Raw genomic sequence first — 26,895 nt, 5'->3', positions numbered from 1 at the left:
ATTGTGTCTCAGAGCTGTACCCTGGGAAGTGGCCCTGGGAGAAGGTGAGACTCTGGAATGATGGTGCTGCAAAGCAACAGTTCCATGGGCCACTTGGCGAGAACAGCCTCTATCTTAGGGGTGTGACCACAACGCTCTCTTCTGTGTTAATTGGCTGCTATTGTGATCAAGCTCCCAGCCCCTCTGAGCCGCAAGGATTAGGGACATTTTTTGTGGCACAAAGTGAGTGAAAGGCTCACCCTCCTGGTTCATTTATTTCCCATGGCTCTCTGTTTCCACTAAGTGGCTTAATCCCTTTCAGACCAGTTTCGGCACCTGTTCTGCTTTTCTCTCCTCAGAGTTGGGGCGTGGATTAGGGTGGACAAGGGCAATGAAGCACCTGACCAGGAGACTGCACCTAGAGGACTCTGGCTGACCTGGAGCAGTGGCACTGGGGGCGGTCCCCGGGCAAACTCAGCTTGGCCAATCCAGAGTTCTCCAAGCCTCCAGGCTGCAGGCCTCAGAATTGATCAGCGTCCCTGAACTCGTCCATCCTCAGTCTATCCGTCTGTCTCAGCCATGGCGAAGCTGATAGGGCTCACCTTCATGGGACTGCTCTTGGCATTTTATAAGAACCACCAGTCTTCCTATCAGTAAGTTTGTTACAGTGGATTGGGTGAGTGGGGTGAGTGGGATGAGTGGGGTGAGTGGGGTGAGGGCTGCAGTGCCATGCACCTCACCTCTGCTAGCTCCAGGAGCACCTCAACACCCTAAAGTAGCTCCAGGTGCTTTAGAGGAAAATCTATAGATTTAGCAAACCTTCCTTTCTGGCTTGGAGGACGTCAGTTTGAGGCTCACTGAGGGGATGGGGAACAGAAAGCCCTGCTTGTGCACTGAGCTGCATAGAAACAACTGTTACCTGGCGTGGGCCACATTCTCCAGTGGGTGCCGAACTGGAGAAAAGGGGGATCATGTATGTGACTATTGGTATGGCTTCTGCTTTGAGAAAGGTATCTTGGGCAAATCATTTTGCAACTCATTGAATGTGCCAATAAACTGGACGTAGTGACATATACTTATATAGAAAACTACCAACAAGGAGCCTGGGAGTCAGCAGCTATTCAGTGGTGTTTGTCTCTGCTCTCCTTGAAAGCTTGTAATAACCCACCAGGGTGTTAATGGGCAGGAGACTGAGAATGTATACAAAGTTTCAGGATAATCTTTCATAAGGGTTCAAAGTCTAGACATCATGCTACTTTAAAAGGCTTAGTCAATATTATTGTGTTATTTACTCTGAGCTAAAAAAATTAATCAGTGTGTACTATTTGGGATTAAACAGTTATATAATCTTATGGACTAATTGGAATCTCACCCACAGAGTTGGGTTTTGTAAATTATTATTTCCTAAATCGCAAAATATTAGAAAAGTATTTGGGTTTGAAAACCTTGCATGTGTAATATGTTAGTTTGTGTGGATGTCTGTCCCTGCCCATGTATGCACTGGGGGAGGGGCAGAATTGGTGATAGAAATCTCCCACCACTTGTGACCTCAGCTTTTGAGGTGGGGTCTCTTAAAGAAACCATCGCTCCCTAGATTGGCCATCTAGGGAGCCCCAGAAATCCACCTGTCTCCACTCTGTCATGTGGAGTTCCAGGTGCACAGTGCTCTCACCTGCTTTTTCCATGGGTGTAAAGGCTGAGAACATGGGGACTCACACTTCTGTAGTACGTATTTAACCACAGAGTCCGCTCTAGCTTGCTTTGGGCCTTTCCCTCCTGTAAAACTTAGTTAAATTACAGATAGGAAAATGTGTGCAAACTCTCCTGGAAGATCTCCGACAGGAGAAGGAAGAGAAACAACACTCACTGACCAGAACCCCCAAAGCCTAGGCACAAACAAGGATCAACAGGTCTAAGCGGTACCCAAGACCTCCCTCAATAAGCAAAGTTGTAGGTCCCCCTTTGCATGATTGAATCTGATCAGTCTTACTTAGCAAATGCCCCCATCTCAGGAGATTTGTATCCTCCATAAAGGATGCTCAGACCCTGCCTGTTGGAGCCACAGCCACAGGGCCTCAGGGATGGATAATGACCTACCCCCGTTTTGGAGACAATGCACCTTAGACTCAGGAGAATCATGAATATGCCTAGGGAAGAGAAGGGAGAACAAGCAACTGTGTCCTCTCAACACATGATGACAAGTCCTGCACCCAGAGTAGACACAGCCATCTTCATAGATGGACTGTATGTGAGCTGGGATGCGGTATGCACATGAGGAGTTGGGAGGCCACAGGAATCTGTGCAGGACCAGAGAGTGCCTTGGAGAATTTCTTGAACATCTGATATTGGAGGGGAAGAGAAGAACAAACCAAGGTGCTGGTTCATCCTTGTAGTTAGATCTGACTTGTGGATTTTCATGATATTTATCCTGCGAATCTAGACAATGCTCAGGACAACACAGAACATTTCTTGAGGATGTGAGGGACCAAAAAGTCTGCTTCTTAGATCTGCTGCCATGATGTGTAAGATCTCGGTGTTTCTGTCTTGGGATGGGAATGGCCCCGCTAGCATTAGCTCCTCAGATACCTCTGCTACCTTACACTCGTGCTAGATAGCGTGTCCTAGAGGCAATGGTGGTGGCAGATTCCCAGGAGCATGGAAAAGATCTCGTGTCTGCAGCTTTCAATTTATTTTAACATGTTAATACTAAGCAAAGTTACAGCCTGTTTCTCTACCTAAAATTCAAGGAAAAATAATACACACCACACTAGGATATATAAAACTGGGCACATAACAAGCTTTCTGCAATCATTTGATTTCATAATTGTCATATGACCTCAAAATCCACCCCAGGAGTCTGGTGAATGATACTTGGTGTGTTAGTCAGACCTTCCGTGACTGTGCAGAAAACCTGAGACCAACAGCTTAACCAAAAATGACTTATTTTGGCTCAAGGTTTTGGAAGTTGAAGCCCATGGTGCTGACCCATTGCAGGGGGCCTGCTACAAGGACTATCAGAATGCGTGGGTGTGTCTTAGAATTTCTACCACCGTGAAGAGACATCACGACCACAACAACTCTTACAAAGGAAAACATTTAATTGAGGCTGCAGCTTATAGTTCAGAGATTTAGTCCATTATCATCATGGCAGGAGGCATTGTGGCACGCAGGAAGACATGGTGCTGGCTATATCTTGATCAGAAAGCAATAGGAGAGACTGTGACACTATGTTGTATCTTGAGCATAGGAGACCTCAAAGCCCTTTCCCACAGAGACACACTTCCTCCAACAAGGTTAGACCCCCTCCAGCAAAGCCACACCTCCTAATAATGCCACTCCCTATGAGACAATGACAGCCAATTCCATTCCAACTACGCAGGAGGTAAGAGCAGGGACAGAGAGCTGCTTATGATGTGATGGCCGTAAGCAGAGAGAAGCATCTAGAGTAAAAAAAGCTTGAGGAACAGGTAGACTTTCAAATCCCATAGGACCAAGAGGCCTCCTTCCTCCAACTCTGCCCACCTTTCATAGTGTCCATAATCTCCAGAGAGTCCACTCAATTAGACATTCATGAATGCACTGCTCTATCAAATAGACCAACACTATCATGACCCAATCAAGGCTCATCTCTTAAGCATTGCACTGAGACCACATCTCCAACAAATGAGCATTTTGGAGATAGTTTATATAATATTACCATAATTTTTGACACTATGGCTAAAGCTAAATTGCCTTCCAGCCCTCCTGGTCCCATCAGCATTTCTATACCATTTTCTGTCTGACGTAGTAAACTTATAGTAGAACAACCCAGCAGACATCGGTTGAGTTCCCTCTGCTGTGAGTTCCATGTTCACATTGGAAACCACATTGAAAGTAATGTGGTGTAGCACGACTCACTAATCTAATAATGTAGACAGAGCAACAAGACCAAACAGCAGCATGGCAAGGGATGTGATAGACTTGTGTATCACAGTGCATGAAAATGAGTGAAGGAGTTACTGGTCCCATTACAGGAGACCACAGGAGGCTACGGAAGGCAGGACACAGGCTGTAGGTGACGAGGGAAAGGACATTCAAAGTGAAGTAAAAGTGTAGGCTAATGGAAAGGGTACCAAGGAGAAGTAGGAAACAGTGCTTTGTATCTTGACTCCTGATTTCATATCTCTGTTGTCCCTTTTAAATCAAGGGATCACATCCAAATGACCTGGTGTCTGATGTTTTTACATACAGAACAAGGAAAATGTGTTTGTGTGTGTGTGAGAGAGAGACAGAGACATAAGAGAGGACACTGCAGAGATTGAATCCAGGACATTAAATACACCACGCAAGTGCTCTATCTCTGAGCTATAACCCTGGTTTGGAAACTTGAATCTTTATTTTAAAAATTACTTGAAGGAATAAGTGAGGAAGTATGTGTAAGTTACCTTAGCATGGGATTTGGCATGCAGTAGTCTTCATAAAGAATTCCTGATGAATGAAGAATGCTTGGCAACATGAGGACGTACCTGGACCCAGAGTACCAGCATAGTCTAGAGAGCTGTGGCAGGGAGTCAGGGTCTATTTGTACAAAACAGTTCACAGTGAAGTTTATGTGAATTTTGGATGGACTTCAGAGGCTTTGGAATCAGGGACGTATCTCGGACATTAAACTTTATTTACGAGATCCAGAACAGCCACAAAGCTGAGAAGCCAGACACAGGCTTGCAGGCAGATGAGTATCTAAGCGCATCTCTGTAATGATGCAACCTGTAAACTTCGTCCCGTCAAAGGACTGAATGCAGATCTGCTTTCATGTTTGTCTTCCAACCTTGGCTCAGTCACTTCATAACTGCTTAATCTTAGCCATCCGTAACTAGGGAAGAGAAAACCGGAGCGAGGTGTTTGAGATTTCAAAGAGGACACACACAGGATCTGAAGTGTGGTGTCATTGACATCCTGCTGAAACCTGGTTTGGTTGGGCTACAAATTGGAACCCAGAGTAACTGGGTCAAGACCTTCTCTCTTCTTGCCTGCTCTGGGATCTGGCTCATGGTGGTTATTCTGATGAGAACAGCTGAGCCAACCGGCCTTTCTCTGGCCTGTGCAAGTCAATCGTATTTAATGGACGGTGTGAGCAAGTACCACCCTTCCTCTTCTTGTGTACTTTTGATTCTCAATAAACTACTGCCTCCTTCCACAAGTTTTAACACATTCAGTGATTTCGTGTGCTTGAAATCCCTCTCAGTGATCCACTTTGCTTTGTCTTAGGACCTTTGCCCTTAATATCCTGAACCTGCCCTTTAGTCCTTTATTGAGGTACTCTAAACATTCACTGTATGTTCCCTCAAAAAGTGTCTTTTCGAGTGGCAGGTATCATATGAGCTTGGTAATCATGACAAACATTTTTAAATTGAGTGGAAATGAAAAAAAAAACAAACAAAAACCTGTACTAGGAACATAGCACATGGGGCCAGAGACACAGCTCAGAGGAAAGTGTTGTCTGTCATGTGCAAAGCCCTGATACAATACCTAGCCTATGTGAAGCCATTTTCAGGTGTGTGTGTGTGTGAATGTGTGTTTGTGTGTGTGTGTTTGTGTGTGTGAATGTGTGTTTGTGTGTGTTTATGTGTATGTGTGTGTGAGTGTGTGTGTTTTTATGTGTGTGTGTTTGTGTGTGTGTGAATGTGTGTTTGTGTGTGTGAGTGTGTGTGTGTGTGTGTGTGTGTGTGTGGTGGAGTTGCTTTAAGGTTTGTGCAGGAACACTGTTTACTTGCCCCATCTAAACTATTTTTTCCCAGTGTGGACCTCTGCAAAGTTTGTAAACCACCGCTGCGCCAGATTTTTTATTTCATTATCAGAAGCTCTTATAACGACAATGTCAAATTGTAGTCTGGCATTTTTTGAATTTTTCATTCCTGAAATGCTTCTTAGTTTGCCAAGTCACAGGACTGGCCCCAGCTTTTCTCTGGAGTCTGCTTCCCGAGTTAATTCCTGTCACTGAGGGCGCGCAACCTTCTAGCATGCCCTCATTTCCTATCTGTTTGGTTGTGTCTGCTTCTCTCTTATCCATCCCAGTGGGTTTCCATCTGGTAGTGCACTGGGACAAACTCACTCGGGGGTCCCCACAAAGGAGAATAGTTGGCTGCCTTGCACCCCATTTGTCCAGACTGTACTAGACTCTGGAACTGAAAGTCACTAACATTAGGGTAGCGATACTCAATTCTCCCTTCAGAAGAAATGCCCCAGGCTCTGTTATTACTCCCCTTTGCGCCTGTACTCACTGCGAGGAAGTTTTACACAGTGTGTGCTCACTCCTGGCTCATCTTCTCCGAGAGAAAGGGCCAGGAAGGTATGAAGAGGAGTTCTCAGCTCATCACCAGCCAACTAAAATTCCTAGGAACTCTTGAATGATTATCACTACTTATCAAGGCTATACGAGGTTGTTTGTTGAAGAAGCTGCATAACTTTCTGTCTGGCTCTCTTGCCAACATTGTGGTCTGCTTCTTGCAAATGCCCCATCAATGGCTTTGCTCTGGTTCAGGAACTTGCTGGCAATTCCTCCTCACATCTGTTTGTTTTCCTTTTGTTCTTCACTTAAACACCCCTCCCCCGCCCCGCCATGATGCTTATGTCCTCAAATTCAACAGATTGCTTTTCTGCCTGGTTTCACAGTATGTGTGTAGGTTCTTGCCCACATTAGCGATTACCCACATGCGCTATGCCTTTTTGCATGCTGTCCTTGGATATAACTTTCTGAAGTTGTAAATACTTTTAAAGCACACCTGCATCTTCATATCTGAAAAGCAAGTACCCCATCTGGGACACATAGCTGGCAGAATAGAAAGTACATATTCTTGAGGAATGTGGAAGATATCCCCATTTTAATGGAAGCGTTCGAAACTGTTTGTTTTTCTAGTATGGCTTTCAAATGTTTAACTGATCTGGAACTATAAAGTAGCATATGTATTTGGAGTTTACATGTTTGAGAAATAGCAAGCTCTTCCCGTGAGAAGCTCTCAGACATCAGGGGCATTAACTGGAGTTTTGCTGCCGTTCAACCTAACTCTCCACATTGGAATCCAAGTACAACTGATGAAATAGTCATGGGGATTGCCTAGAGGACACCACATGCCTCCTTGTGTATCCGTCCTCCTCTATACACAGCAGCCCCCACCCAACTGTATGTCATACCCCAGGGTCCCCACTGGTCATGAAGACTCCTGGCTGCCCAGGAACACTAAGTCAGGGAGTATATCCAAAGCAAAAGACAATTAAAGATTACTTTGTGGGCTTACTTTTGCACCTCAACTCTACCTTCTGAAATATATTATTCTTTTCTCTTTTCCAGAACAAGATTAGCTGCTTTCCGTGAAGTAACTCCTGTAGAACTTCCTAACTGTAATTTAATTAAAGGAATCGGTACGTATACGGATGAAGAAGTGTCAAATTTTAAATGCAAGGACATTATCTCACTATATGTTTTGCTAGTGCTCCAGCTCAGTTTTGTCAACAATTACAGCATTGACTCAGGAGAGTAATATAGGGTAAGGAGTTGCATACAAATGCCACGTGCTTTGACTTTTGACCTCACAGATGTATTACCAAGATGCTTCAGATTGGATTGGGCTTTGTTTGGTCAACAGAACAAAAACTGTAAACATAGCAGTGGTTTTGACGGTAACAAAACCCAAGGAGCTGGCAAATGGGAGAAGGAGGAAGAAGATCAAAGCCTAAACTAAAAAAATAATGTTTCAATGAATGCTCTCACAGGCAGTTGCCTCAAGGCTTTTTCACGTGCCCCCTTTGTGAGTGTTGCTTTTCCAGAAGTTCTCAGCAGATCTCTCTTTAGATCTCGTTAGGCAGAGCTGGGGGGACGGGCTGATGTCGAGTTACAAAGGAAGCTGGGAAGATAATTACTGCTGTCTGTCCTGGGAGGCAAGACCCTGTCAGCAAAGATTTAAAAAAGGGTGGAAAAAGAGGTAACCCCTGGTAACCAACTGAGTGCATCCCAGAGCTCAAGGGTGCATCTTGTTCAGCCAACCAGCTAACTCCATTAGTGGAGGCCAACTCATTTGAGACCCATGCTTTTGCTACATTTGGGTAGGGGTTGTTGGCTTTTGCTCTTAGAGCTATTTGTCTGAGATGACTTATAGTCCAGAAGGCAAGTCAAGAAGGCTCATTTCAGTAGGGTTCTTAAACATGTTGTCTTACAGCACAACACTTTTTCTAGGAAATTGTAACATTACTGTCAGATATCCCTGGGTTTCTGAAAAACATACATACCCATGAGGAGTATGACTGCAGAAACAAATATTTCATTTGTTTCCGTACTAATTGAAAATTTTAAAAATTAAATGTATTTAATTGAGATATTTTTTTGGTATTTACACTTAGCAAGTACATGCTACCAACTATCAGTAAAATATCCCCACTTCTAAAAATCAAACGTTGGGATTTGCCTGTATTTCTGACATGGTTTTCAGACATGGAATTGATTTGGAACTGTGATGCAATGTATGTACTTGGTATGCGTTTACGGGTTTAGGAGTTCACACTGATACCAGCTCTTTCCAAATAATGACACCTTTGATACTTTGTGAATGTCCAAGGATTTTATATGAGAGATCTTGATTCTGAGGTAGAGAGCCATCAATCTGAAACAAGTAAATGAAATGCAAATTGTCATTGTGCTTGTTGATGATATTAATTTTTTTTTAATCAGATCTCATTCTATGTGGTCAAACTAGGCATGGTGGCACATGTCTGTCTTCCTATCACCTATGAGGGTTATCCTCAATTTACAAAGTGAGTTCAAGGCTAGCCTAGGTTATGCAAAACTCGGCCAAATAAATAAATACAAAATTCATTCTGTTTGTTTTGGTTTTAATTTTTCAAGATAGAGTTTCTCTGTGTAACAGCCCTGCTGTTCTAGAACTTGCTTTATGGACCAGGTTGGCCTCTTGCAGAGATTCAGCTGTATCTGTCATTCAAGTGCTGGGATTAAAGGCACGTGCCACCACTGCCTGGCTAAAACTTACTCCTTAATGTTCTTACGATCACGATCAACAATATGAGTGAAAGGGAGAATTTTTTCTGAACCTAGCAAATATGAGCTCCAACAGAGATTCATTTTCAAGAGGGAGGAGAAAAACGAGAGGATTGCCAATGTCCTTCAGTACTTTGAAACACTTTCTCTTTTTGCTTTCCTTCCTGCAGAAACAGGCGCTGAAGACTTAGAGATCCTGCCTAATGGACTGGCTTTCTTCAGCACTGTGAGTGTTTGCCATCACTGACTGTGTCCACTCTCAAATGAGATGGGCTCTACTCTCTCATGGGGCTGGGAGCTGTTCTGTGCCTACACATGACTTGATGAAGGTGTTGTGACCTGTGTATGGGGATAACCACAGAGGAGCTCATGGCTTCCAGAGTGTCCCGTGGGCCTGTCACACAAGTCAGTCAGTTAAGAGATGGCCCTGCGGTCACCTGTGGTCCAGAGCAGTTATTGTAGACACACATGACAATCAGAGCCTCTCAGCTCTTGATGCACTGTGATATACCTGCTTTTTCTCCACTATTCTTTTAAGGGACTAAAATATCCTGGAATAAAAAGTTTTGATCCCAATGCACCTGGAAAAATACTTCTGATGGACTTAAATGAGAAGAACCCAGCGGTATTGGAATTAGAAATGACAGGAAATAAATTCGATAAATCATCATTTAATCCTCATGGAGTAAGCACATTCACAGATGAAGGTAACAGTTTATATTGAGGAAGAAAAGTTTCAAAGGGTAAAGTATATCCAACAATGAACATTTCTTCTCAATCTATGAAACACTAGTCATGAGTAATTTTTACGGATTTTGACCCTACCTTTTGTTTTTAAGTAAGCAATTCTAAAATCATTTCAATGCCTGAAAATGCTACACTTGACAGATTTGTAAAGCCACTGATTTCATAAACTAGTAGTATTCACATTATGCCTGTATTATAATTATATATTCAGCTTTCACTGCAAAAGGTTTTCTCTGTTAAACAATTGAAAGATCCGAGCATCTGCAGCCGTAGTGTTTCCAGCCCTCAATCACATGAATCAAAGCTACCGCAGACACGGTGACACTACCTTCCTGCACAGCTTTCTCGGGCCGTCCTTGGTGCTCTGCGCTCTGTTTAGAAGCTCATTTTCATTTGGATGCTTTCAGCTGCACTTCTTTTTCCCCACCCAGGATGCCTTGATCCCTCATCTTTCCCCATGTGTTTGGTCCCGTTTCCTTTGCAGGGTAGTAATTGTTAAATTCAGTTGCACACAGAAACACCTGGAAATGTAAAAATCCCAGTGTACAAGTTTCAGCCCAGGAAAATGAATTCTGCTATTTTGACGGTGCCTGGGGCAATGGTTAAGAATTGTCCAGGTGACAAAAATGTTCATTTATGTTCTTTGTCTCCATTTCCTCTTCCCTTCTCTGCTTTCCCCCTCTCTCCCCCTTCCTTTCTCCCATCCTTCCCTCTCCCACCTCACTTTCTTCTTTAAGAGCGTCGCCCCTACCCGATGACCCAGCTTCTGCTCTCCCTGCCAGGGTCCCCCTCCTCAGCCACTGCAACGTTTTGCTGCCTGTTTATTTCCCGCATCCAGATATTTCACACTAATGTCGCTGTCTGTGCCTATATTCTAGGAGAATATCCCCCAATAATGGTTATTAATATTATTTTCCCTTTAGATATCTTCCTAGATACTTCCATTTGTGTTCCTCTTCTTTGACCACTGTAAAATGTCAAAAAATGATTATATATGTGTGCATATGTATGTACTCGTTGATGATCTTTCTATACACTCACCCCAACCTTTGTCATTTGATTTCCCTTTCAAATCATTTCGAAATGGACCAATGAATGAAATTTATGCCCTGGCAGTGCTGAAGCACACATGGGCAGCCCATATATGGCGGTTCTGTTGAGCTTGTCCATATTGTGTTTCGTGGTCTAAGTCGATGAGGATGACTGACCAGGTCTCTTCCTCAAGACGGCGCCAGATCTCATTACAGATGGTTGTGAGCCACCATGTGGCTGCTGAGAATTGAGTTCAGGACCTTTGGAAGAGCAGTCAGTGCTCTTAACCACTAAGCCATCTCTCCAGCTCCTTGGAAACATTTTAGATGCAATGAAATACGGTGGTTGCCATGTGTATACTTTTTAAAAATAAAAACTGTGTAGTATTGGCAAGCCCTCTTGGAGGTAACTGCTGTTTTCTGCACTGCATCCCAGGCTTCTTTTCATGCCTGTGCTTTTAGACCCACTTTTGGGGCTCCCAGGTTTAGTTGTGTGGGGGCCCCCGAGCATTTGCTTGTATATAAGGAGGTTCTTTTCACTTTTTTACCTCTTCACAAGCAGTTCCAGGGTGACATTCTTGCACATGGACCATCTATAAACAGTTTTGAGAATAACAACTCAAACTTCTAGTAAAATCTTCAGTATACAATATGAATTCTGGTTCTAATCCCCACTTGGAACATTGTCTTCCTTGATCTTCAGTTGTTACCAGGGACTTTTGATGTGCCAAATAGCTCTAGTGTACTTTCCTGTCATTGGGGGGGGGGGGCAGTGTTATACTGTTAACACGGACTCCTCTTTCTAAGTGGAGATCCTACTGCAGTCTCAACTCATGTTATTCCTTGTTCATGGTCCTAACTGGTTAAACCTAGATCCTGCCCTAATGCCCTGCAAGGCTGTTCCTGCCCCTCCCTCCTTGGCCTCAGCTTCTTCACTTTCTCTGGGCTCTAATCATAACTTCACTATTATGTGAATGTATCAAGGAACCTCTGGCCTCAGGGCGTTTGTAGATTTTCTTCCCTCGACTTGGAACATTGTTTCTCCAGATAGACACACAGTTTACTCTCGCTTCAGTTAGGTCTCAGTTCTGGGACCCATCTTGCTGGAAAGAAGTTACCCAGCTGCTAAGAGGACATTACCCTCCAGCTCTTTAGCATATTACACTATTCCTTTGCAATATTTAAACCCAACACCAATTAAAAATACATGCTTGTTGGAAGGGCCAATCAAAAATATCTGAGCTGGCTTTTCTGTTACTAAACATCTACTAAACAGAGTCTCATTTTCCTTTAAATACCAATTTGATAATGTTACGGATTTCCAGAGACACCTCACTACTCCCTTTTCTTGTTTTCTTCTTCCTTTTCCTCTACTTGAGACAGTTTCTTACTCTGTAGGCCTAAAGCAACCCTCCTGCCTCCACCCCCCAAATACTAGAATTAGAGAGTGAACCCCCACTGCCTTCTGACCTCTTCTTCAGGCAAGTAGCATCTTGTCTCATTTTCTATGATCACAGCTTCTTTACCACTTAGAGCGCTTTCTTCATGCCCGAAGTCCTCCTCTCTCTCAGACATTCTTCAGGAGGCATTGTTCATCTTCCACTGTGTAAATTACATGCAAGGCCACCATCCGCTCACTGTCCACTGTGGAAATTACTCTCAAGCATCCTGTCTAGTCCAATTCCCACACCCTCGATCCTTTCCCCTCAACTTAGTGTCCCACAAAGATCACTTGAGCTATCAAAGCTTCATAAGCTGTCTGAAGTTTGGGGCTGGTTCTGTTCATTCTGAAGTTCGGGGCTTTTTTTATTTTCTCCTGTGAAGTTGTGAGTTTTTAGAGGTTGTCACTACTTTTTCCTTTAGCCACTTTTCTTAGGAGCAATCACAAACGCTTTTCTCTACAAAGATGAAAATATTCCGTCTGCCTGGCAGCCTAAGTACTGGTTGGAGGCGGGTTGAAATTGCTTTGGGGAGACAGAACTGACAGGTGAGAGCTTCGCTAATGCTTCAATTTTTTTGTTTTTCATCTCCTCAGACAATGCTGTCTACCTACTAGTGGTGAACCATCCAGATTTCAAGTCCACTGTGGAGGTGTTTAAATTTCAAGAAGAGGAAAGATCCCTTTTGCATCTGAGAACCATCACACATGAGCTATTGCCTAGGTAATTAGTAGCCTTACGCACACAGCTCCCTGGACTAAGGAAGATGGCTCATTCACATTTAGCGTTTCTCCTGGGTCAGGGCAGAGTCAACTATTCTGAATGTTCTTCAGAACTTATTGAGACCCCGCAACCCTAAGAGTTGGCTCATTCCCTTCTCCCCTCATCTATCCCATTCTGGGTGGACACTATAGTCAGTTTCTATCCTCAGGATCTCTATCAAAGCATTCTGAGACATTAAAAAGCAAAACAGCACGAAACTGCTTCTTTACAAGACCAATCTCAGATGGTGCTATGAGCTCCAGAGATATGTAGGAGAAGATCCCAAACTCGGTACATCTTAGACATCTTTCTACTGAAGGCACTAGTGCTGTGTTGTACACAATTGATACAAATATTGGGTTCCAAGTTAGATTCCTGGACAATATAATTCATGGGACAAGTAGACACCTGAGGATATCAATTCTTGTCAACCCATCAAAAGTCCTTAGTCTATGAAGAACTGGTCTGTGGGCCCAATGATAGCTTTCTCCCCAAATAACTTTGGCTGTAGTGTCCTAGACTTGGTTCCCCTCCTTGTATAATTCAGGAGCTCCATTCATCCAGCTCGCTCTTGGTGCACCAGGTCTGTACTCATCGCCTCCCCTTGCAGAGTCTTGGCATTGGTGTACACCGCTTCACCTGTGTGTCCAGGCTCCAGCCTCGTGTGAGGTGTGCAGATGAGGCCACTGAGAGGGGAAACAATTAAATTACTAGATAAATCTCCACTAGCTAGTTATTGTAACCAAGTAAGTTGGAACCAAGGCCCAGGCTTTGTGCATTCCTAGGATGAGATCAAATGGACAGACTAGTTTAGAGCTAGAAGTTTGTTTATACAATGAGGGTGTTTTAGGAGCTGGGGTGTAGCCCAGCTGAAAGAGTGCTTGCCGAACGTGCACAAAACCCTGGGTTCAGTCCCCAGCAAGCATGGTGCATATCTGTGGTTCCAACCATTGGGAGCTCAAGGGCATCCTCAGCACATAAGGATTTTGAGGTCAGGCTGAGATACAGCGCGCGGGCGCGCGCGTACACACACACACACACACACACACACACACACACGTATATGTGTGTTCTCTCTTTAAATATATGTATAAAGTATACATTATTATATGTGTGATTTATATGGCAAATATAAGTAATTTATGTGCTAAATATATATAAAATACATATATAATTATACATGTAATTTTAAAGAGAGAATGAGGCCTTCAAGTATCCAAAGAACCAGAGACTATTTAAGGGAAAGACATGTAAAATGGAGAGGCTGGTGGAATGCTGGCAACAGTAACAATGGAAGGAGTCTCAGCTAGAAGCCAAGTGCATATGCAGACTGCCTTAAACGCAAGGTTCGTTGACTGCTTGGAAACAGCTTCTTAGTTTGGCATTATACCATATGTGGATTTAATTGTTCCTGAGACCTGGCCTATCTGTGCAGTTGCCTCAGATGACAACCTCAGCCATTAATATAGCTGGGATAAGCTTGAAGCCAGAGCCGGCACTGAGTCCACGAAATCATGAAAATAATTATTATTTTGTTTTTTTAGCCACCAGTGTTTCCGATTTTGCAGAACAGGGATTTTTTTTTTCCTCAGTCAGATGTGAAAATATTGTGAATTGGCAGGATAGAACCGGACCACAAATAATCAGAGCGCCACAATGAACTAGAATTTGGCTCTCTCTACCTGAGGATTAGTCACACACAGTTGTGGCTTTGTATTTGAGGGTGTTTATAGTATTAATATTTGAATTACTAAGACTGTCATAAGCTAATCATGCTAATAGCAACAGCATGGCTGTTATTATTGGTCCTTTATGCGTGCCAGGCATGATGGCAAGGCCTTTATAGTCACTGTTCCTTTCCGTCTCTACCCAGCATGCCAAGCTACAGAAAGAACACTGAGTTTCAGAAAGCAGCTCAAAGTTGGGAGACGTGCTGTGGTCCCACGCCGTGACCATAGCAGGCAGGCTCAGATTCAAACAGTAAATCAAATTTCAAAGCTATTGCTCCAAACTGCTCCCATCTGCTCCTTTGTCGCAGAGAGCTGCACACCAACTTCTAAAATCTGCTTTAAAAAGAGAGAAGTAAAAACAGCTTGATAGTTTTTGCCCCAAACCTGCGCAGACCCATCCTGACTGCACGGACATTTTCCACTGTGGTAGCAGTGGCTGCTGTTAGTGGAGGATTCAGTGAGTCGGCCAGTACTGTCTCCTTGTGATTCCCACTGTGATTCCACAGTGGCAATTCCAACCATAAGCGTAGACTTTTCTAATGAGCCATGAGACATTGAGGGGAAAACGGATTAAGCTTTTTTTTTTTTTTTTTTTTTTTTTTTGCAGATGAGAAACTGAGGCTCAGTGTATATATGGCTCTCACCCCGGAGCCCTGGCTGCGTCAGAGCTGACGTATTTGCCATTATCCTCTCTAAAGTAGAGCAAAGATAATTTTCCTTAGATCATGGCCCCCAGGGAACTTCCGTTACCTCAGTCAGCAAGAAATGACTCACTTACGTGTTTGCTAAGTAATAGACTCATGTATCTGACATTTGCAGCAGCACAGAGAGAGTCTTAATCAGCAAGCAAAGAGCCAAACATCCTGTTTCGAACATTTTTGCGCATGAACTTGTTCAGTTAAGAGACAAGAAACTTCATGGCATATGACAGAAGAGACCAGCACCCTTTCTTTCCTGAAAGGCTTGAGTCTCACTTGGGTTACACAGCTAATAAGGCTGGAACCACAGTGCTACCTGATCAATGTTTTTACTCCCTGTTACAATGGGCTTGACTTAATGGGACTCTGTGTCCTTTGTGCAAATTCATCTTGCCCTGGTTATGATCTTTGACTTCATTCAGTGTTTACTGTCTGCACAGACACACAGGCACACATGTGCATGTGTGAGCGCGCACACACACACATATGCACGCCAGTACATTTACACTACATGTAATATGATTTTCATGTCCTTAGTACTAATAGCCAGATCTTATTACCTTTGGGGATTGGCTAGGACTGATGCCATGGTGATTCTGGACTATCCCTGCTGGTGTGAGGACTCCATCCCATTTTTTGACTTTAAGGCTAGACTTTAATAAATACCAAATATGTAATCCTATAGTGTGTGTTATCTTTCTGTATATAATCATGTGTGTTTTTAATTGCAGCATCAACGATATTGCCGCTGTTGGACCTGAGAGCTTTTATGCCACAAATGATCACTATTTTGCTGACCCATACTTAAAGTCCTGGGAAATGTACTTGGGTCTCTCGTGGTCCAATGTTGTTTACTACAGTCCTGATAAAGTCCAAGTGCTAGCAGAAGGATTTGATTTTGCTAACGGCATTGGCATTTCCCCTGATGGCAAGTATGTGTGCCTTCTATACCACAATACATTTATTTGGATTCTCCTTATATAGTTTTAGAATATAGTATTTTCCAATGTAATATATTTATCTGTAGTGTTAGTAAGATGAGAGTGGAATAGTGATTTAGGGGAGTCTCTGATGAGTGAATGTAGTAAGTAGTGTGGTCTAGATTATGAAATGGCCTTTGTGCTAGAATGTATAGCAAGACAGTGGTTCTCTCATCAGGAACTCTCTTAGTTATGTTTTTATTGCTCTACAAAAGGCATGCCAACCAAGGAAATTTATAAAAGAAAGCATTTAATTGTGGGCTGGCAGTTCAGGATGAGTCTATGACCAGCCCTGCAACAGGCAGGCAGGTATGATGCTGGAAAAGTAGCTGAGAGTTCTCTTGTTGAGACAAAAACCACAAGGTGTGTGTGTGTGTGTGTGTGTGTGTGTGTGTGTGTGTGTGTGTGTCAGGGGCGGAGGGGGGGTGCTAACTGGGAATGCCACAGGCCTTTGGAACCTCAAAGCCCAACACCAGGGACACACCTCCTCCAACACATCTCCTAATCTTTCCCAAGCAGTTCAACCAACTCTTAAATAACTGTTCAAATAAATGAACCCGTGGGGTCCGTTCTCATTTAAACCGCCACACCTACTGTAGGAAAGAGTCAATGCAGCTATTAGTGGTGTAGACGACTACATTGATCTTGCAAGCAACAGCTCACAGATCACTATTGGTCTGGGCACCACACTCTGGGTAGCACCGATGAACGTATAAAATTTGTCCATCGTCCACCTATACCCTCCCTTGTCTTATATTATCAAAAATTTTAGAGCATCAGTAACACAGAGAAAGTAACATAGGCAATTTTCTGTTGTCCATGTTGTCTCTGATTCTCACAGAATTAGCACACCACTGCTGTCGTTGTTCTAGAATATACTACGCTTAGTCTCCTCAGGAATATTTATGGTGTATGGTGTTACACCTTGTGTAATTTACTAAGCTCATGTGTAGTAACTCCGGTTACAGAACAGGAAGAGTGAAAGACTTCTGTGCATCGAGGCCAAACCTTTGTCTTCTCTCGTACTTTCTCTGGTCTGAAACGGAAGACTATCATCGAGAGGGCTTCCTGATGCCCCCCAAAGCCTAAGCCCAAACTTACACCCTCTGACATGTAGAACCTTGGGCTTGCCACTGGGGTTTTGACAAATCAAAGGCATCAACGTACAACGCAAATATTAAGAGCAGTTGTTGGCTTTAAGTTCCTTCCCTTCTGATCAAGGACGAGTACCTTGCCACCTCTGGTAATGACTTCCCAGTGATTAAATGTTTCATATCCTATAGAATCACTGCGTTCTTTGCAGCTGAGTTTGCTTTGAGACAGATTCTACTTTCTAGTGTCTAAGCAAAGCTCCACCCCAACACGAATTATCACAACTTACCTTTTGGCATCACTTCAAGCACTTTGACGGAGCTCTTTGTTCTTTGAAGGCATGTCTATATAGCTGAATTGTTGGCTCACAAGATTCACGTGTATGAAAAGCATGCTAATTGGACTTTAACTCCATTGAAGGTAAGATGTATTAACACTATACATTTGCAGAGTGATAATTAGATGCTAATTGATTTGTGAAATTAAAAGTGAGGAGAAAGGGATTTTCTAATTAGAGTGAGTGAGAAGCAATTCTTCACCTATTTATTAAGTGCCATCAGTATCATCATGCGTTTGTTGTTCACTTTTGCTCCTTGCAGAGTGGAAATCAGCAACCCAGGCATCTCACACAGGAAACCTGGAGACGTTCTTTTCCGTTCTTTTCCAGTCCCTTTTAAGAGGGGCCGTTTCTCAGTTCCCTTCTACTTCTTTTCCCATTCCTCTCTCTCTTCTTCTCTCTCTCTCTCTCTCTCTCTCTCTCTCTCTCTCCCCCCCCCCCCCCCTTCCTACTCCCCTCTGTAACAGCCACATACTCACAATGGCTGCCCGTGACCTGGCTACTTCCAGATCTGATCTGCCCTATTGCCACCTCTCCTTTCTCCAGCTGTTATGAGGAATTCAGCAGCAGACTCTGAGCCCTTGTATTCCTGGTCTCTGTGGCTCTCTCCTCTCTTTCATTTCTGACTGATGTGGCACACTCCAGTGAGACCTTCCCTAACAACCCCAACTCCTAACAGCGTCCTGCTCCCCACTGTAGGTCCTGACTTCTCGGTGGCTTTATTCTTGATTTCTGGTTTTGTTCACGCACACTACACACCTTACTAGTCTTCTTTATTGTCTATAGGATTCACCAGGACTCATTTGGTTTTCTGTTTTTCACTGGAAGAGTTTCTAACATCTACTGAGCACTCAGCAAACATTTGTTTAATGACTATGGTGGGGCTGACTGCGTATCAGGGCTTCTTCACCTTCTGCCCCTACTAATTCTGGTCTTGGCTAAAAGTTTTGGTCAGAAAGTGTAATTGCTCAAAGGGGAAGAAGAAAGGCTTATGCAAATAGAACAGTATGAGGTGGCCCCTGTCCCTGCAGAGCCACAAGGCACCATGCTGCCCACACCCGTGCCCACAGCATGAAGCACCGTCACTGCCAATTCCACGACTGTCCCTGTCACCATGTCCCAGGGACTGTCAAAGGAGGCCTCACTCAGAGAAGGCTGCCTCAAAGCAGCATCAAATCTAACATCCCCTTTGACATTAAAAATGATTGGCAGAGCTAGGTGAATATTAGCTGCAGAGAAATGAAATTTCACACACTCCAACTGGTTTGGGGAATAAAAACAAACTGTGCTTATAACAGAAGATACTTCCGCAAGGTGAAAGTTAGGGAATTTTGTAATAAATCCCAATTCAATAGACACACAGCATGGACTATGAGGGCTAGGGGCAGGGGTCAGGTCTGGCTTCTGCATTTGGTACCAGAACAGGCCATCTCTCATCATTATAACCAACCTAGCAGAAGTAACACTGTCAAATATAGTGATACTCATTCTTTAGAGGGATTATGTGAGTTAACATTAGCTCAGTAATGGTTCAGGATGCTAAGAGATTTGAGCAACTTCTTGAGGCTAGTTGTCAAATCTGGGATGAAGACTGTGCATGTCCTGCCCCAAACATGGTGACGTCATACACTGGAACCATATTCAGTTTTACAAATGGGTGAAACTTATGCTAAGCAAAAGAAGCCAGCCACAAAAGCCCAAACATCATGATTTTACTTATTTGAAGTACCTAGAGCCAGGCATGGTGGCTCATACCTGTAATCCCAGTATTCAGGAGGCTGTGATGGGGGGATTCCGAGTCAGGGGTCACTTTGAATTATATAGCAAGACTCTACTCCCAAAATAAAATAGTTAACATAAGTTTAATATTTTAAACTCGTTGGAACAACAGAATGGTGGTTACCAAAAGCTGAGAAACGAGGAATGATCATGTAATGGTTGCAGAGTTCTTAGCAGTGGCTGAGAGTGACAGTTATGGACATGAGCCTGTGCCTGCTACTACTGAGTTGTCCTTGTAGAAACGGTTATGATGGTAGGTGACATCTTACCAGCATTTTACCATAGCAAAAAAACATTCGCCTGTTCCCCACAAGTCTAAGACTAAAAATTTGGCACACTTCAGTCAGCTGAAATTCTCAAAATTTTGCAGTGTTAAGATAAAAAACAGCTCCTTATTTAGGGCATTTCTTTTAGGTAATCCTAAGGACTGCTGAACCCCAGGCCCTGTTAGGGAAAGGGACAAGCACTTTGAACTACCTAACCAACATTCCAGTTTCTTGTTTGGACTTGAATATCTTGCGCATGTCTTTGTGGGAACATGAGGTGGGATCCAGATATCCCCTGCGATTGTTATTATTATTAGCATGGCTAGGTATTGGATATTGCCAAGGCATGCGTTTGTTTCTGGACCCAGAGCAGGCTGCCTGACAGATGGTGGCTGGGATCAGCAGGAGCTCTGTCTAGTCCTCCCTCTCACTGCAGGTGTTGAGCTGAGTGCCTTGCAAAGTGTGTGGTAATTGCGTGCAGAGTGGATGGGCTCCAAGGCCTTCCTGTCTCGCTCTTACCTCTCCGGGAGTTCTCAGCAGGCTTCCATGCACCATGGAATTTGCCGATGACAAATTCCCTGCTCTATGCTAACAGAAGAACACTAGATAACACATTTCCTCACTTTAAAGAAGCTAATGTCAGCCTGTACATAGAGAGCTGACACTGGGTGGATGGCTCCTGGGGGCTGGAGAAAGCCACGAATAGGTTTTGGCCTGGGACTGCTTGCTCAGCCACCTCCTGTAGTATAAGGCTGCCAGTTTCTAGGCTGAAGGGTGACGGCTCTCCAGTGAGGTTCTGCCACATTGCCCGAGCCCTCAAATCCCTTCGGGGATGTGTGGGGACAGTTCTCATTTTGAGCAGGAAGCAAAGGGCAATGGCAACACATTGCAGTTGCCTTTTCGGGGAGTCCTGACCCGTTATTTCCAGGGTCCCTGGGAATTGAAAGAAACCACTGGACTCAAGTACACAATAAATACTGTTTCTTCAATGAGAGTTCGAGATAAACAAATAGATGGGATTTCTTCCCAGGAGAAGGCAGCCAGGACGACGAACGGTGGAATTAGGAATCGTTGCTATTATTTACGACGTCAGTACAAAGGCACGACAGCAGTCTGCAGCAATCATGCGTTTGCAGCTCATATTTAGAGAAGAAACAGCAAAAAAAGCAGGGAGCTGAATAACTAGGAAATGAAAGAACAAACTTTCCCTGAACTTCAAGGCAAGGATTAGATCCTGGCGATCATTTCTTTCCTCGTTCCACAGTCTATGATTAACTATGAAGGAACTTACATTTCCTCAAGATTCCTCCCCAGAAATGAATCTACATTTCTCATTTGTTCGGAAGATATTTGTAAACATATCACATGCACATGCCTCTTTAGGAAGAATGGATTTATCCTGCACTTTTTTTTTTTTTAAGTCTTAGGTTCATGTACAAATGATTTCATTTAACTCCCAAGAGTCAGGCTTTGTTTTGTAAATCATGCCCTGCACCCAGCTGGTCTTTGAGCCCAGTGAAATGCTAGCATAGACAGACAGAAAGCCAGAAGCATCCCTGCAGTGAAGTGGAAGTGGGAGTGGGAGGAATTGTGCCCAGGAGCAGCTTGTGCTGACCTAGGGCAGGAGGACAACGCCTCTGATGAATCTCTGGCCAGCTCAACATAGGCTCACTTTCCTTTCTTACCTCGGCAGACCCTCGACTTTGACACCCTTGTGGATAACATCTCCGTGGATCCGGTGACAGGGGACCTCTGGGTTGGCTGTCATCCCAATGGAATGAGGATCTTCTTCTACGACGCAGAGAATCCTCCTGGCTCAGAGGTTAGTTGCACGATGAAGTGGATGCAGAGCTTGCTCTCACTACTGGTTTTCAATTGAAAACAAAATTCTCCTTCTATGTGCAAACGACAGAGGGCACATGAACACATGATCGAGGGTCTCAGTCAGGTCTGAAGGTGAGAGCCCAGGAAGGGTACAGGTAGTTTCTTTATTACTTGGTAATTTTTTTTTTTTAAACAAAGGGATGAGGCTAGTATAGGGACACCAACAGGTGCTGACACAATAACACAGGGCTCTCTCTCTCTCTCTCTCTCTCTCTCTCTCTCTCTCTCTCTGTGTGTGTGTGTGTGTGTGTGTGTGTGTGTGTGTGTTTGCAGGAAATGGCTACCAAAGCCAGAAGTGAATGTATATTTTTGGGAGGATAGGTCAGTGGCAAACACTTATCTAACATGTGTGAAGCACTGGGATTGACCGCAAGCACTGGAAAAAAATAAAAACAAAATAAAATGAACACACATACACAAACAGAGTGCTGTTTGGAGGAAGGTGGACACCTTGCTGACGATTTAGCCAGCCAGAAATCATTCAGGGGAAAAGATCTTCCAAGCATGCAAGAAGTCAAGCTGGAGAGGCCCCTGCACACAGGCCTTGGTGCAGGCCCAGGGAATGTGGGCCTGAAGCGCTGTGTTGAGGACACCCAGCACTGGGGGGTGCTTGTGGGGATATTTTGTTTGTGCTCTACCGAAGAATGCCTGTGTGGAGGTCAGAGTGTGGAACTAGGCACTAGTTAACCACAAAGGCCACGCAGTGGTGGCACACACCTTTAATTCCAGCATCTGGGAGGAGGAAACGGGAAATGATGTGTCTGGGCAGAGAGAGGAAGCGACTGAGGCAGGGTGGAGACAGGAGTTTGACCCTATTTTGACGGAGAGGTTGGTGAAGTAAGAAGAGGCTGTGGCTTTACCCTGATATCTGACTCTGGTGGTTTTTTTTGTTTGTTTTTTGTTTTGTTTTTTTGGTTTTGTTTTTGGTTTTTTGAGACAGGGTTTCTCTGTAGCTTTGGTGCCTGTCCCGGAACTAGCTCTTGTAGACCAGGCTGGCCTCGAACTCCCAGAGATCCTCCTGCCTCTGCATCGCTGGTGCTGGGATTAAAGGCGTGCACCACCACTGCCCGGCCTGACTCTAAGTTTTGTTGTTAAGAGCAGTTAGAATTTCTGCTACAGGGGCCTACATCCTTATCTCAGTAGTGAGTTCCTTCAAATTGGGAATTCATACTAGCTTAAAAACTACAGTGGTGCCACACTGCTGGGCCGTATCCGTTTGTCATTCACTTTACAGTAGGACTTCCCCTTACCTGGCTCAGTAACCTATGCAGGGCATCACTATAGCCCGTCTCCACGTCTGTGATGGCCTCCTTCTGTGAAGCCTGTGCACACAAAACCCATAGATGCTCAAGCCCCTTGCATATCCAATCCTCCTGTATGTGTTACTTTCATGTATTTGTGTGAGGTTGTGTACTTGTATATATGTGTACATATCTGAGGAAGCCGGAAGACAATGCTGGCTATCTTCTTAACTACTTCCTCACCTTACTTTTCGAGAAAGGGTTTCTCACTGAACCTGGAAGCCAGGGATCCTCCTGTCTCCACCTCTCCAACACTGGGATTCCCAGGTCTTTCTGTGGTCCTAGGGATCTGAACCCAAGCAGTCACGCTTGCATGGCACGTACTCTTACCACAGACACCTCATTGTCCCCTCTTACGTTTTTCTTTTCTATTTTTGGTTTTTCAAACAGGGTTTCTCTGTGTAGCTCTGACTGTTCTGTAACTCACTCTATAGACCAGGCTGGCCTCAAACTGACAGAGATCCACCTGCCTCTGCCTCCCTGAGTGCTGAGATTAAAGGTGTGCGCTACCGCTGCCCAGTTTGTCCTACATATTTAAACCTCTCCATATCACCTAAAATACCTAACACACAGCAAATGCTATATAATTAGCTATACTGATTTGTTTATGGGATAGTGAATGTTGACAATTGACACACGTGTGTAGCACACACACACACACACACACACACACTAAATAACCTCTCCCTATATATTTGTATTGAAATAAGTCTAATATGAATGGTTCCTGACCTCTTATGATTGCGCTTGTTGCCAATCTTTCATTAGTCTTTTGCTTTCAGGCTTGATCAACTGCATTCTAATAGACTGAAGAACTGTAAGCTGCAGGGTGTTCAGTATACAAGCTGAGCAGAATGTTCAGTTTTAGTTGTTCTTGCTTGTTAGCTCATTTGGTGAATTTGGGTCTTTGCCCTACCAATGATTTGATTTGTTTTTCTGAAAAAAAAAAAAAACTGCTTCCTTTCTGATGATGGATTTGGTCAGGGAACCAGAATGCAGGACTTGGAAGGCACTAACTAATGCATTGCTCCCATAGACCGAGTTCTTGGGAATGAGAGGTTTAGCAAACTGAGGTGCACCCTTAACTATTTTGTAAAGTAATGTGTTAATAATTCAGCAATTCCGTAAGACTTTATTTGTTAGCTATAGAAGTCATTTGGAGTTTCCCATTGATCATTTCATGCCCAGGCGTTGGCTTCCCTGACCTGCCACAGTGGATGTTCTGTGATATACGTTTCTTTACTTCAAGTCACAATATTTTATCATTGTCAAAAGAGAATTTAGGAGTAATTTGGTGTCGCCCATCCAATTCTGCAGTGAAGGGCACAAATGGGAAATAAAAGATTCGAGACTTGATCCATGTCCACTGCCTCAATAAGATGATACCCTTCATATTAGGTTTTGCTATATAAAATTATTTTATTACCCCAAAGAACCAAACACTAGCTTTGCCACATGGTGAATTTAACATGGATTGAAATACATGGTCAATAATGATGTAGTTAAATGTCTCAGTGAAGTGAGGGAAATTAAACTTAAAAATCCTTTCGACTTCTGCTCAAGTGGATAAATATGCTACAGAGAGGTGGCTTCTTGTGTCATGCTTTCAATTTTCTTTGTTTGCATTGTAAACCTGGATATTTGAAGGCATGGTGCTTATGCGCCTGTAACTCTAGCTTGAGACAAGACGGAAGGGTGCACGTACAAAGACCATCTCACAGGCAGTCAGCCAACAGACCAATCAAATTGTGACTCCCTACAACCCCCCCCCCCGCACCCATTTCAGTGTAAGCATCCATGCTTCTAATTAATTGAAAATACATAGAACAGACCTAAATGCCAGTCAGGCAACTATATAACTACTGCTCACCCCTCCCCCATATTTACTGTGTTCCCTACTATGCTTTAATGTCTACTTTCAGGCTACATTGTTCATTTATATGCCCGACCTTACCCATGTGTGTTCATATGCTCATTAATGCTGGTAAAGATCATGTGACCAAAACCTGACGCCATCACATATGAGGAAACAGTTGCCTTCAAATAAGTTTAGAAGAGAGCACAGTCGGTGTAATCATGTGAGATAATGTGGCTAAGGAAGAACGAACTTCAAGTTTAAAGTTAATTTAAATGACAACAAAAATATTAACCTCGTGTTATTTATTTGATAGGTGCTTCGGATTCAGAACATTTTATCCGAAGAGCCCAAAGTAACTGTGGTTTATGCAGAAAACGGCACAGTGTTGCAAGGTACTACCGTTGCCTCTGTGTACAAAGGAAAACTGCTGGTCGGCACCGTGTACCACAGAGCTCTTTACTGTGATCTGTGACAAGCTGGCAGCATCCATGCCGTGGAAAATAAGCCCACCATCTCCATCCTTCCCCATGTCAAAGGCGCCTATCACAGTGCGCTCTGCTGCCTACTGGATGTTGACATTAAACTTAGAGATAAGAAGGTGGGAGAGTGTTTACTGGCGACAGATGTGAAAAGCAAGGATTTCTTTAGTTTGTCTTGGACTACTTAGAAGATCTCAGTTACTAATAGAAACTCTTCCACCAAAATGATTAAATTTGTCAAGTCTACATAATTTGTGCTATGTTTGAAATGTTCCGACAGGTTTGTATGCTGTATCTTTGGTCCTTAGCTGGGGGGTGGTATTTTTGGAGGGGTTGGCAACTTTAGGAGGTGGAACTCCACTGATGAAAATTTGTGTCAGGGAGGAATGTGCTCACAGATTATATCTGGCTGACTCTCTGCTCCTCTCGGCTTCCTGTCGGCTTGAAGGTGGGCTCTAACCAGGTTCCTGGTCTGAGCTGCCGTCTTATTGTAGGCCAAGAAAGAGTGGAGTCAGATGTGGACTGGGCCCTCCAAAATGAGCCAAAATAAGTTTTATCTCCTCTTAGTTATACCAGGCTATCTGTCAAGGCATCGGGAAAATCAGCAACACCTTGTATGTAACTCAAAACACATTTCCCCAGTAATATTCAAGATCCCTTAAAGCAGATGAGTGGACTTCTGCCTCACCGTTGTTGAGAAAACAAGAGAGTACGGCCAACTCTGGGCACTCTTAGGTCACTTAGGGACTCTAGGGTCACCAAAGTGTCACCATGAAGACAACTCTCAACACCTCATGAAGCCAATGCTGCCAGACTGCTGGTTTCTCCTTTTCTGTGTGACTTCCTCCAGAAATAGAAGCTGCAGTTAGCTCCTGTGCCTTTTCATTGGGCTTTTCAATTTTCCCATAGTTATGTCATATAGGAGACTCCTAAGATCTTTGGAAAGGTTCTCACACTCAAACATGATTTCGGCTCTCTGGACACACTATACATTCTGCTTATAAAGTCCCAGAGAATGGAGGGATTTGCTTCTTTTGTCATGACTAGATTCAGTAGTCTATAACCCATTCCACGTGGTGCTGAGTGCCCTCAGGTCCATGTTGTCCAAATGGTGCCAGGGATGGGTTTTGCTTTCTTGTTTTTTGTTTTGTTTGGCTTTACCTACGCTAACTTGCTGTGGAGACTGAAAAAAGGATGACAAACATTTAAAAACAGAAAGATCAACAACCTTTGGCGATTTTCTGAGAGGAAAATTTCACTTTTCTTATCTTGGCTGTGAAACAAGAGATAGTGACACATCATTTGCCTGTTTTAAAGACAGACCCTCCAGGCTGAATGACTTCTCTGGGACATTAAAGCAGCCATGCTTTATAGACAATAGCCATGGCATTTATCTGTTTTTTTTTTTTGGAGGGAGGTGTTTGTTTGTGGGGGGTTGATGAGAAACTGAAAAATTGTCATTTATGACAACACATTGGAAGTATAAAACACAAACAGTTTATGCATCA

At 43.7% G+C, this 26,895-nt stretch overlaps 1 protein-coding gene across 2 annotated transcripts; it reads left to right on the top strand.

Moving 5' to 3' along the window:
• The first annotated feature begins 479 nt into the window (after positions 1–479).
• Pon1 (paraoxonase 1) lies at positions 480–25,633 on the top strand. Of its 2 annotated transcripts, XM_041675584.1 has the most exons (9): positions 480–632; positions 7,307–7,377; positions 9,175–9,230; positions 9,543–9,711; positions 12,818–12,944; positions 16,143–16,343; positions 17,822–17,903; positions 21,559–21,687; positions 25,222–25,633. In XM_041675584.1, the coding sequence occupies exons 1-9, from the start codon at positions 559–561 to the stop codon at positions 25,378–25,380; spliced, it is 1,068 nt and encodes a 355-aa protein (XP_041531518.1). In that variant the 5' UTR covers positions 480–558; the 3' UTR covers positions 25,381–25,633. The 2 variants fall into 2 exon arrangements, with proteins under 2 accessions (XP_041531518.1, XP_041531519.1); XM_041675585.1 differs by lacking the exon at positions 16,143–16,343.
• The last annotated feature ends 1,262 nt before the right edge of the window (positions 25,634–26,895 follow it).

Source organism: Microtus oregoni, unplaced genomic scaffold, assembly GCF_018167655.1.
Source record: "Microtus oregoni isolate MIOR12 unplaced genomic scaffold, Mior012 000026F_ref0000081, whole genome shotgun sequence".
Classification (NCBI taxonomy): domain Eukaryota; kingdom Metazoa; phylum Chordata; class Mammalia; order Rodentia; family Cricetidae; genus Microtus; species Microtus oregoni.
Note: the sequence above shows the minus strand (reverse complement) of the source record. Positions and strands in the feature narration are given on the sequence as shown.